A 13398-nucleotide genomic window follows, 5' to 3' on the forward strand; every position below is an offset into this window, starting at 1 on the left:
AATCATACTTAGGATACATTATCTCGTATACAACGGACAACACGAAATGGGACAGGGATTGGAGGGTCGAGGCGATAATCGGCGATCAGAGTGAGATCATGATAAAAACTCTTCAGCCTAGTACGACTTATTATTTCAAAATTAAAGCGAGAAACGCCAGAGGATACGGCCCGTTTTCCTCCTCTGTAGCTTTTAAAACACCTCAGAGTAAGTTTTTAAACATTTTTTATTTCTCACCCCTTTTCTTCAAAAAAGCGAGAAGGAGAAGTTCTTATTTACTCTTTAAGTAGTAGTTTTCTTTTTATTGCCTGTGTATTATACGTCTTATTCGTTACGAGTGGGAGCTTACACAAAAATGTTTTTACATTTGTCCTTGTTCGATCTTATAAATGTCACTTGTACTTATATTTAAAATACTCGATATATGGTTCTATATCCTTATATTACATTTGTTTTTCACTTTATTTAATATTATCTGTTACTCAATAGGGAACCTGCATGCATCTAAAATCTTTATATTCCTTTATTGGACTCGAAAGTAGGATGAAAAATAATGTATTTACCAAGACAGTTTCTTTTTTCGAGCAACATTAACGCTGCAATAATTTTTTCTTTTACACTAATTTTTCTCGGTAAATTTGAACCGGCACCCATTTTGCTAGACCCCTCTATCAGCGCTGCCAGGTGACACGTGCGGGCACTATGCTCGGCTGTAAACACCGTCTGCTCCGAGCAAGCCGGAATCCTAACCTGCAATATTAATATTTGAAGCTCTGAAGCATAGTTGGCGTTGTCAAAATTGTATTTATCTCAGTAAATAACTGTTAGTTTGGTTAAAATGAAAAGACAGTAATGGATCCATCAGCTCCGCAACCAAATTTAGATTGGTACATGTATTGTTTTGTACCATCTTGTAAAAATACAAGTTCAACTCCAGAAAAGATATTTATCCGAGTGCCAAATAATGTATTAAAACGGAAGGCTTGGTGCGATGCAAACTATATTTACATGGTGTATAATAAAGTTAGGATTCCTGCTTGCTCGAAGCAGACAGTGTTTACAGCCGAGCATAGTTCTCGAATGTGACACCTGGCAGCGCTGATAGAGGGGTCCAGCAAAATGGCTGCCGATTCAAATTTGCCGAGAAAATTTAGAAGACAAAAAATTATTTTCTGGCGTTAATATGGCTTGTAAAAAAAAAACTGTCTTGGGGAATTCATTATTTTTTATTCTACTGTCGAATAAAATTAAAATTAAAAAACATGCAACTTCCCTATTTGATTTGAAGTTAGTTAAACTTACAAGGAAACTGCCTGAGGTGTTCCCCCCCGATTTTGACCATTTGAGGATATGTTATTCTTCATCGAAATCTGAGCGACACTTATTTTTTTTTTATCGGCGGAAAAACGGTTTAAAGGGGTGAAATCAACCCCCAAAGTTGGGCATCATCAGTGGTTGTTTCATAGTTTCGCATACTTCCAGTTGAGATATTTGAATGAAACCAATTGGAGAATATTTTCTATGAGGAATAATGAAAAATGCATTCTGGGCGGTTACGACGGGGTTGAATGGTCGAAAATTAAAAAATTTTTATACCTAAAAACTATTGTTCGGATTTTAATAAAATTAATTGCATTTGAAGTAGCAGAAAAACACAGGGGATACGTGTTATTGCGTTTTTCGAAATAACGTCACTTAGGGGGTGAACTACCCTTATACACGTGCAGCCGAATTCCCATTAGAATCGCACTATGTTGCTTCAATTCGTCTTATTTAACATTACCAAACTCTTTCTAAGCAACAATTTAGGAGCTTCTTCGTTTCAATAAATTTCGGTTGCATTTATTATAATAAAAACCACTCCCACAAATTACGTTTTTCTGTTGTTTCAAATTCAATTAATTTAATTAAAATCCGAACAACAATTTTTTAGTTGTAAAAATTTTCAACCCCTATAATTTTCGACCATTCAACCCCGTCGTAACCGGCCAAAATGCATTTTTCATTATTCGTCATAGGAATTATTCTCCAATTGGTTTCATTCTAATATCTCAACTGGAAGTATGCAAAACTATGAAACAACCACTGACGATGCCCAACTTTGGGGGCTGGTTTCATCCCCTTAAACCCTTTTTCTGCCGATACAAAAAAATACGTGTTGCTTAGATTTCGATGAAGAATAACATATCGTTAAATGGTTAAAATCGAGGGCGGGCGCAGTCAACAACTCAGGCAGTTTCCTTGTTAGGGGCCATCCATAAATTACGTCACACGGATTTTAGAACTTTTAATCCCCTCCCCCTGCCTTGTCACAGGTTGTCACATTTTTAGAACCCCCTCCCCCCTGATGCGACGTCACAAATTTTTCAAACATGCATGTATTTAAAAATGATCAAAATAAAACAGTTATTTTTCATTTTTTTCTTATTTTTATTTATGTGACGTCATAAAGCTTTTGACCCCCCCTGCCCCTTGTAATACTATGTCACATTACGGTGATACCCTCCCCTCCCTTAATGAACTCGTTTAAACGTCATAAACCATTCGAAGTTTGGAACTTGTAACCTTTTTAAATATCACAAATATACGTCGAAAAGGAAAATTAATCAAAATAAATGTCTACTTACAATATATTCTATTTCTTTTCCTCTTCATTATTGTTTTTTCAAAACGTGAAGTATATATGTCTCTGAATTTATACCACTCTTCAAGTATTGATAATAGATTTTTTTTAACACATAGCGTTATTGTAATGCGTTTGAAAGTAGAAGAAATAAAAGTTAGGTACTCCAACAGATGGACGGCTTTCGAGCTTGATGATATGCATAATAGTCGGCCTATCCGTTGTTGTCATAACCGGTGTCGCTGTAATCGTTGTCGTCATGTGTTGTCGTCGACGTCCCGAGTCCCCGGATCACAAAAAAGGGTAAACGAGCTGAAACATCTAAAATTACGATCAATCGAGTAACAGACGTGTTTTCAACGCTATTTGTTGTTATACCTTTACAGGTACACGAAAGATTCTAATCAGAAAACTAACATTAAGCCACCTGATCTGTGGATTCATCACGATCAAATGGAGCTCAAGGCTCCTGAGAAGTCTTCTATCAACGGCGAAGCTTGCTCAAGCGGAGTGGGCAGCAATACTCTTCCCAGATCTGGTAATCAGGATTACAATCAAGAAAATATGCACATCAATTCAAGCTCCTTGGATAAGCGTACTTATGTGCCTAGCTACATGGGTAAGAATTGAGAAATCATTGGCTGGCTCAGTGCTAGTTTATTTTCAACGTTTATTCTTTGGGCACAAAACCAAAGTAAAAACCAAAGATTTCTCGCTTTTTATTTTCAAACATTATTTTCTACACATTCTCAGTTTGCCAACTTTGTTCGTTACTCATTTTCCTTTTTGGTTTTTCATTTGTTCTTTTTTTTTTTTTTTTTTTTTTTTTGAACACACGTTAGGTAACAACGACGAAAAATGTTCTACCCTAACAAGACAACACAACCGAGGAAGTCATAAACCCAAACTCATTACCCTTCCTGTCGACACTCTTTCTCCGCATCAGCGTAAGTATATAAACAATCGTTTTTCACTTTGATTCGATACATCATTCGTCGGCACAGCATTCACAGACACTATAATTCATATTGTTTACTTTACTTTCCAATGTTTTCGTAATTTCTGCTAAAATGTGAACTGTTTCTGCTGTTCGCTTCTTTTTTTCCGCGGTAGTCGTTTTATTGACTCCTCGTGGGCTCACAATATTCATAGTCTGGAATTTATGACGATTGTTGTTGCAGCCATCGCCACAGCTACTCCCATTGTAAACAGTAGCATATCACAACCAGCAATTCATAACTCATGCGCAGACGTACCTTCCGTGAGGCCTAATTATCCTCGCACCGCTGCGCAGTATAGCTTGAGCAGAGCACACGTTACTCTGGAACCGACACCAGAGTCCAGCCCTGACTCTTGCAGCATGCCGAGTACTTACGAACCTCTGCAAACTCAGGTAACTATTTCGAGGGGACTCGATTTTGTTCTGCTTTGAACAACAAAACAAGATGTGATCTGAGTGTCCTTTCTTTCAGATTCCCTATCCCCCAGGGAACCAGCATTATGGAGCAAACAGCCAGTACACGTCTGGCGTATATGGCTCTAGTAGCCAGCCTAACAGTACCGTTGGTGTTATAGAAAATGTAAACGCGAAGCGACTTCAGGGTCATCCATTGAAAAGTTTCAGCGTACCAGCTCCGCCACCTCAGTCTGCGCCTTCGACCCCTGCTCAACAAAAGCACGGAGGTGAGTGTAGAGCAAACACTGATACCCAGGCTAAATAATGCTGAAATTTTATGCAAGTATTGTTATCGTTGACATCTTTTTTAATGCACAGTTTCGCAAGTCACTGTGAGGCCGACGATATCCGGTAGCCCATACAAAAAACCACCGATCACAACGACGCAGATAACAAAAAACAGGTTAGCCACGGTTGTGAATCCGACGCATACGGCTGAAGAGGTCGAACGATTGAAGGTTCGTTCCATAAATTAATGATTATTAAGCAAGTTTGGCAATTTTTTCACTTCATACAAATGTGCTGTTGTTGATTTTAGCCGTCATACAGCACGGAGGAATTGAATCAAGAAATGGCGAATTTAGAGGGACTGATGAAAGATCTGAATGCCATAACAGCGTCAGAATTTGAGTGCTGAGATAAAGAAGTGTGTTCCTACAAACACGTGCCATCTAAAACCGAAACTGAAATTCAAACTGAAAGAAGAAAGTTGTGATTAACGAAGACATACGTTAATAGCAATAAGGCTATCATCATTCACATTATTGTTATTATTACTACTATTATGCACATCACGCGAGATTCAGCCAATTATCTGATATCGTGGAGTGATTACCTTTTAATAGATATTATTATTATTATTATCATTATTGTGGCGTTGCTCGTTTTGTACTGCGTAGGTAAATCGTACAACGTGAGACACAAACGCAAGAAGAGAAAGAGAGGAAACAGGGCAAGAATTATCATTCCGACTTAAGGGATAGCCTCTTTTGTTATTAACTTTGTTTCAATAAATTCTATATGTATCTACCTATATCCAGTCGCACTTGCCAATTAAAATTAGTTAGCCGATTCGTAATGATTATCATAAATGCAGCTCAAACCTAGAATAAATCCGATAAGATAATTGCTGCACATGGATATGAGGGGGGCGGATGGGAGAGGATTCCATATGACTTTTTACAACGTTGTCACGGGATTTGAAATTTTTTTGGAAGTACTCTTGAATAATGCTAATATGGATATACTCTAATTTCTAGGAATTTTAAAGATTTTTAATACACGAACTTTTATGTCAGTACAACATCAAAGAATCTTGAAAACTAATATTTTTGTGCAGTTGACATAATGTGAAAACCACGCGTTCTTGCCTTCAGCTTACATCTTAAACTGACGATGAAAGAATCCCTCGACATATGAGAGTGTACATTTTTCCAGTTTTTTTTAAAAACTACATTTACTTTACGTAGGTAATATGTACCGGAATAATATATATTATGTGATACAACAACAACAAAACATGAGAAGAGATGGAGAAAAACAAACCTGACTGCCATGTTTTAGTTTATTTTACCATATATGGTTTATTGTGATATAATCATATATGCAATCTCTACCTAGTTACAGCTACTACACAGTAGAATTTAAGATAATATGGTGATATTGATGGATGAAATTTATTGGAATTGAAATTGTCTCCTTCAATTGACTGATATATTAGGAAGCTTTGGCAACTAATATGCTTTTCAACTCGTAAAAAGTTATTTATACAAGACGTGCATTAACTACTAAATTCTTCCTTTAATTCGCACTTTAGAAAAGTGCGAAGTTTAACAAAATGGTGAAATAATCATTGTGACATACCAACGAAACATACTTATTACAATATTCAACAAACCCCGTAGTTCATCGATTAAATCGTACCGCCCACAACATATCTCAGTAAGGGTTCAATTTTGTCAATCAAACCAACGGATAGGTAGTTCAGATTTCAATTATTATTGCCAAACAATACCCTAACTCAGATTTTTACATGTTTACCGTAATCATCTCAGTCACCGTATCGTGATCTCATTAAATTATTTTTATATTTTTGCATTCTAGAAAATGGTAACAAGTATTGATTCTTAGTTCATTTGGTTAACAGTGAGTGCCAAAAGATCTTATTTTAAACGTTAAAACACGAATTGAGGAGAAAGAAAAATAGAGAGTAATTGATTTTTGGTTGACGTTTATTCGAATACTTTCGTGTTAAAAATGCAGCTTGATAATTATATCGTTCTCATTCATGTGTCCATTTTCTTTTTTGTATATTACGAATCATTACAGTTTATAGCCACTCGAATTCATACATACATTTTATAGTATGATCATCATTAACTTTGTTGATAACATTCTAGCTAACAAAATGGATTTGGGTAGTTCTTTCAAAAGTATCAACCCTAAAACAAGAAAATTTATTAATAACAAAGCTAGACACATATTTTCTAACTCTGTGTACATCGGTTTATTATAGAGTATTATATTATATTACGTCTATTGTATTCTTATTATAAAAATATTAGAAGTTACTACCGAGCCATTGCCTCATGATGGATCTACTATTCGAATTTACTGCCATTGCTGATCGTGCGTTGAATATATCCAAAATACAATTACTGTATAATATGCAGGTTTATATCAATTTGACGGTATTGCTTCACAAGGAATATCGGTACAGAGAAATCTTTTTGTGATTGCCACCCCCCACCCCCCAAAAAAAGGGGTAATCCTTCAAAACTTACGAATTGTTCTCGTCTCTTGACTTGTTCTGTTTTAATATCGCAAGAAAAACGTATATGTATTTCTTGTGTGCTATTACGAGTTATAATCAAAGGAATAATGATTTATCACTTTTGCTATATGCTTTTATTGTTGAACGACAATTATACATACGATATGCATTTTTGTAACATTTTTACAATAACGTAAGATATATAAATTTTATGTACGATTAATGGAAATACACGCAGAAGCTGTACAAAGGAAAACACTAGAAAAATCACAAGGATCAATAGGATTATGATTAGCTTAGGCACTTTTTCAATTACACTAATAGTATACTATACATTATAATATAAATGTATAGGATTAATCGTTATTCGTAACCAATTGTACGTTATAGACTAATACGTGACATTTCTATAGTGTAATGTCTAAAATTTGCCTTTATGCTGTATCGAGTTTTAGGTACAAAACATTTATATTTCGTACATTTCCAATCTACTTCATCATTATAATGTATTTATATCAATGGTTAATCAAGTAATTAATAATTGATGCGAATTATTTTTAATATTCTAAGTTGAAGTAGTTTTGAATGATGATTGTGCAACTTTTGTGCAAAACTGAGATAATCGACTAACATTCTACGAGCCTATGTCGATGGCCTAACGATGATACTTTACCTTAAACACATTAATTTATGATAGCTTATACATTTATACATATATACACGGTATATTCATGTTGAAGAAATCATAATCATCATTATTATTATCCACGCAACGATGATCATAGTGATAATGATGGTCTCGATGATAATTTTTACTATAAACAATTATTTATTTACCATAAACTCATCAACGGAAAAAAAAAACGTTGACAAAAAGAAATATATTTAATATGTATTCGATAAAGGCTGGCTGCTTTTAATTACGTATATATATATATATTAGGGTGGTCCTTATTTGGGGTGTTGACGAATTCCGATAAGTGCGCCCCCTAGACACGTTTGAAATAAATTAAAAAAAATGTGTGCGAAAACGGAGCGCTGTAGTCCAATTAGAAGACGTGCCTGTAAGCTCGTTTTGTTTTTCATTCGAATAACATTGGATTTTCAGACTACTTCAGTCATTATGTTTTTGAGTTGTCCCCATGAACGCAAAAAATTCTTTTTTCACATAAATCTGTTGTTCATGGATCTCGGAATATCGTAAAATCTTTCCCGATCCAGAAAAACAGACGGCGATCAAAACATTTTAATTTTAATTATTACTTTTTAAAAAAGTATAAAGTATAAACGATGTGTTTTTAAATACACTAATTGAAATACATATTTTTTCCCACATGTACAATTATTTTTTTTTACAAACTTATGACGTAAATAAGACTGCCTTTTAATTGGTGAAATACTGTCAAGCACCAAGCGGCTAAAAAGAGGTATTCTCACGTTGATCAATTTGCCGTCGTGTATAATATCAGGGGGATGGGGGGCGTAAAGGTTGTGATAACGACTTGTGGAAAAATATACGCGTAGTTGTACCCATGAACAACAGATTTATGTGAAAAAAGAATTTTTTGCGTTCATGGGGACAACTCAAAAACATAATGACTGAAGTAGTCTGAAAATCCCATGTTATTCGAATGAAAAACAAAACGAGCTTACAGGCACGTCTTCTAATTGGACTACAGCGCTCCGTTTTCGCACACATTTTTTTAAATTTATTTCAAACGTGTCTAGGGGGCGCACTTATCGGAATTCGTCAACACCCCAAATAAGGACCACCCTAATATATATATATATATATATATATATATATAACATTATCAATGTTATTACTATTATTATTATTATTATTACATTAGTATTAATAACATTTCACGAAGACTAACTATATGGTTCACAAGAATTAAAGCGCAACTATTTGATGTACATAATTAACACACCACTTTGGAAGTAACTAGTTTTTAACAATAGCCATTACGAAACGTATACATAAACTATTGGCGTTTTCCACACACTGCTCTCGATGCAAACGAGTGCGATTTTCTTCATTTTTAACTCGTATATGAGTGCAGCTACAAGCCAGAAATGTCTAAGCTCGATGCAGACAGAGTGCAGTAAGTGGAAACAGTCATATATTTATATTTATATATATCATAATAATATGACCATCCCCGGAAAAAAAATCCCACAAAAATAGAGGAAGAAAAATGAAGATGCAACATTCATAACAAGTGTGTGATAATATTTATAACAATTTATTACCTAATAAACGTACGTAATGTTCTTTTAAATATTCTTACTTTTTCTAACAAATTTTCGCCCCAGTAATAATATCAATTTATTTGACTTTGTCGGTGTTTATATTTTGAATAATAACAGTAATCAAGTAATTTGTACTTATTGTGCTTATAAATCTTGGACGGTTTGTCGATCGCTAAATTTTACAAACTGTTATTTAATTCGATTCAATCGGAGGAATAATATTAAAGTATCAAAAAAGATTTTAGTTTCAGAGAGCAATATAAAGGCAATGCTACAAATATGTGTAAATAAAATATTTTTCCTGAAACTATTAATTTCTGGTACAAAAATATGATTCAGCAATAATTTACATTGTAAAACTAGTATAAAAAATTCCTTCTAAAATTTTTTATCGTAGTTTGTTAAAGATGACAATTCAGGGCGGTGGTCGATGTATAAAACGAATATGCAAGTAAAAAGAGCAGCGGAAACGAAGCGGCCAATTTTAAATAAAAAGTCTGTGAAAATGGCTCCACAGAGAGTGGATAATAAATTTCCCAAATCCGTGTTCGAAATTTTGTGTACAGATTAGGTGATACCGTAAATATCCACCAGTCTCACCTTGACGTGCACAACCTCATGTTAATACACATAGAGGACGTAGGAACCTTGCCTACTTCGTTACTGTAAATAATAATCCTCGTTTACAACCCGTCTTCTCTTTCCTCGTATGCGCACAGAGCCTTGCACATGTTCACAACACTTGAGTGATGACTGATGGTTGCTGCATGCTTCGTCAAGAGATGTTACCATCGCACCTACAAAAACACAGAATTTCGCAACCTGTGACAAGGTAAACAGATACTTTAACAAATGATGTTTCACAGTGTGCTTTACTTACAAATTACTTAAACTTTATAGTGACTAGAACAAACGTTACGAGATGTCTGTAAATGTTTTCCGTTTCAACTTACTGTAATCACATCATCTGGAAGCTGTGACATGGGAGATGTCGAAACCGACTGTTAGAAAGGAATAATATTTTACTTTTTTACGTTTTTTCCAAAATTTAAAAGAAAAGAAAGTTTTCAAAGACCCAAAAAAAAGTAACTCAAAAGCGACTGAACAAAATTAATCATGGCCCAGCGATTAAACGAAAATTTCTACCACAGTGTGATTCATTTCATCAGAAATTAGTTAAATTATGTTGCTGTATACGGTTTTTGCTTGTAGTTTTTCACGTGTATTTTCGCATTATAAAAATGCATCACTGTGCACGATATTTAGTAAATGAATGACAAATGGTCAATAACTCTGATTTATGAATTTATTGTCTTTTCGGGCTAAACACTTCGATACAGACATAATAAACAATGTGATCAGTTGATTTCCGAAAATCAATCTGAAGCTGATTTTTCTGCTAAGAATACTGTAATATTTGACAAACAAAATCTAGTCAAGTGGATATCGCGTGGAAAAAAAATTGTGTATCCAAATTTTTCATACACGAAACTCAATTACGACCGCAAAAGTTACTTTCTTGAAAGCAGTGACAAAAAGTAACTCCGTTAAGGGGACCCGGTGGTCTAGAAATTTCAAAAAATCGTTTTTTTTTCGATATTTCGAAAGTATAGTATCTTAAGAATATACTGTGAAATTTTCATGCGGGAATTCCCAATATTATAACTTCTACAGCCCATTCCAGGTAGAGAGCGGTCCGCGCGCTCCTAACGGGTTCAGCACTCGGAGCGCGGCAGCTGTCCCGACCCTTCTCCGCAGTTTACCTTTACATTTGTAACCGTTACCTTACATTTGTAAAAACGTGCTGTTGATGCGAAAAAAAACATGCACAAATAAAAAAAGCATCAAAGAAATTGGTATAAAAAGAAGAGGAAAAACAAACACAGCGGAAAGTTAAAAAACCGAAAAGTTAAAACACTGAAGCGTCAACAATTGACGAATAAATTATTGCAAGAGCTATCCACTTATTACGGTCTAGCAATTAGACGTAATTCAGATTCAACTGAAGGGATGAGAAGTGAAACATGGGCCGCATATTATCACAAAATTTCAACAGATGAAAATCCGCAACACTCGTACTGTGTTCCAGGTTCCGAATCGTGGTGCAAGTGGCGTCAAAGTGAGGCTGCAGGTACTTTAGACACCTACGAGCATCCACCTGCTCTCGACGATGATGCACAAGAAATATTAAAACCAATTTATGAAGAATTGACCGCCGAAAATTTATTGGAAAGGTGTATTGGCAGCAATACGCAGAACAACAACGAAAGTTTCAACGCTTGTGTGTGGCACCTTGCGCCGAAACATATGTTTGCCGGCAAAAAAATCGTGGATATTGCCACCTATCTTTCCGCGTGTATATTCAACGAGGGCTTTGCATCGCTATTAAAAATAATGGAGACCATGGGCATAACAATCGGGCCACAATCGGAGCAACTCGCGCGAAACCGAGACGAGCGGCGAGTATCGAGCGCCAACCGTAGGAGCACCGACAACTCCAAAGAAGCTCGAACAGCTTGAAAAAATGAAAGGAGTGACGAAATCGAGGAATACAAACGTTCCGAAGGGATCCTCTATGGTGCCGGAATCGCGGATTAACTGTAAGTATTCAAAATTTGCTCAATTTTTGAAAATATCTGTACCTCAAACTTTAAACTCATTTATCTCGAAACGACTTTTTTCGGCACGGCGGGGGTGAAAATAAAAAAACTATTCAACCGAATGACTTGAAATTTGGATATGTTGTTCACAACATGTATGGCTATCGTCAGAACTAGAATCATAATTTTATTTAAATAATTTCCTATTGTTTACACTAAAAAACTAGTGAAAAAAAAACCCGATTTTACGAACTTTTTTTTTCAACGCCTGCCATTTTGTCAATTTTCAATTTTTTCGATTTGTTCTAGTTCCGACCATAACTGCACTCTTTCTGATTAAGAATGTCTTTGAATTTTTTGTTTCAGATGAGTAAAAGTCTCGAAATCACCTCCGCAGTCCGGATCCGATTTTTCGAGAGGGTCATCTTTAGCGGCATTTTTATAATAATAAATATTGTTTTTAAAAGGAAAAAAAAATTTTTTTGTATGATTAATCAACGTAGTAATAAGCTCGAAAAGTTAGAACATCGTTTTTTTTATTTTTAATAGCAAAAAAAAAAATCGTGAAAATAGGTGTCATTTTCGTGCGCTAGACCACCGGGTCCTTAACAATCACGACCACGATTTCGACCTGAACCACTGGCTCCTTACTTCCCAGACATATTTAAGGTGCCGCTGACCTGGCATGTCCTATATATATTTCGTGACGTCAGAAGCGGGGAAATCGCCCGCACAAATCCTGATAAAACGGGGGTATGAATCTGACTGGGAAAATTTTTAAAAGACAGCTTAAATAAAATTGTACGTCTGTATCTCAGTCACTACTATCGCAGATCATTGATAACGTCTAATAAAAATAATGATGAACTCAATAAAATCACGTCGCGTCAAACATGGCCGATCGGGCTAGCGACTTGTTGAATATTCACCGTTTGTACGATATCAGAATTTCTTTCACTTTTGCCAGGGAGATACCGACGTACAAAAACACACACGTAATCCGGGAAAACCTATAGCACCAGTCAGTTTTCTGTAAATATGGCACGATTTGTGCGGGCGATTTTCAGGTGACAGGCGCCCGTTCTGATGCACGAGAAGTCTGTAATTTAGTTCAACGTTGAACCTCCAGAACCGCTGTAGTCAACCGAAGCGGTACCAGATGGTAAAACGACATGGTAATACGCACATGTCCTATGTTTCTACTAAAGCAACAATCTGCAGTGCCGACGAGAGCATAGGCTATTAGGTGGATACGAAAAAATGTACAACTCACTCAGAATAACCGTTAGATTTTGAAATTCGTGCATATTATAAGGCATTGTTTGGAAATGGTAACATCAGTTCACAATCGCGGTAACTATTCGTAATCGCACGTAGCCCGACTATACGTGAACGGGGCATTCCATGCGAAACCGACCAACCCGTGACCCCGACCAATTTTGATTTTATTGAAAATTTTACACTTTCTTGTACCTGCCAAAAGCAGTCTTTCTGAAATATTTTAGATGTTTGTCTCAACCCATCCAAACACCATAAATTTATCAAAATATCACACAATTTTTTTTTAAATGCTCATGGCTTTTCCAAAACCCGATATTAAAATAACATACTGTTTCTTTTCTCGTTTTGAGTCGTAGTTCCGCAAAGAAAATTATTCTTTTTTATTTTATTGAAGGGTTTTGGGGCATTC

At 35.5% G+C, this 13398-nt stretch overlaps 1 protein-coding gene and 1 long non-coding RNA gene across 7 annotated transcripts in view; one reads left to right on the top strand and one right to left on the bottom strand.

Moving 5' to 3' along the window:
- LOC124301929 (neogenin) overlaps nt 1-6254 on the top strand; it is a 30170-nt gene extending 23916 nt beyond the window's left edge. For 3 of the 6 annotated variants that reach the window (XM_046757559.1, XM_046757560.1, XM_046757564.1), the window contains exons 19-26: nt 13-207; nt 2785-2926; nt 3010-3242; nt 3466-3570; nt 3805-4016; nt 4096-4306; nt 4398-4537; nt 4618-6254. In XM_046757559.1, coding sequence (XP_046613515.1) covers nt 13-207; nt 2785-2926; nt 3010-3242; nt 3466-3570; nt 3805-4016; nt 4096-4306; nt 4398-4537; nt 4618-4716 — 1337 coding nt within the window. In that variant the 3' untranslated portion in view covers nt 4717-6254. The remainder of the gene's footprint in view (nt 1-12; nt 208-2784; nt 2927-3009; nt 3243-3465; nt 3571-3804; nt 4017-4095; nt 4307-4397; nt 4538-4617) is intronic. The other 3 variants (XM_046757562.1, XM_046757561.1, XM_046757563.1) reach the window with 3 other exon arrangements.
- A 2564-nt stretch (nt 6255-8818) lies between these two features.
- LOC124301971 (uncharacterized) lies at nt 8819-10725 on the bottom strand. The gene is made up of 2 exons (XR_006907600.1): nt 10062-10725; nt 8819-9905 (listed from the first exon to the last, which is right to left on the bottom strand). It is a non-coding gene; the product is annotated as an uncharacterized LOC124301971 (long non-coding RNA).
- Nucleotides 10726-13398: the final 2673 nt, after the last annotated feature.

Source organism: Neodiprion virginianus, chromosome 4 (assembly GCF_021901495.1).
Source record: "Neodiprion virginianus isolate iyNeoVirg1 chromosome 4, iyNeoVirg1.1, whole genome shotgun sequence".
Taxonomy (NCBI): Eukaryota; Metazoa; Arthropoda; class Insecta; order Hymenoptera; family Diprionidae; genus Neodiprion; species Neodiprion virginianus.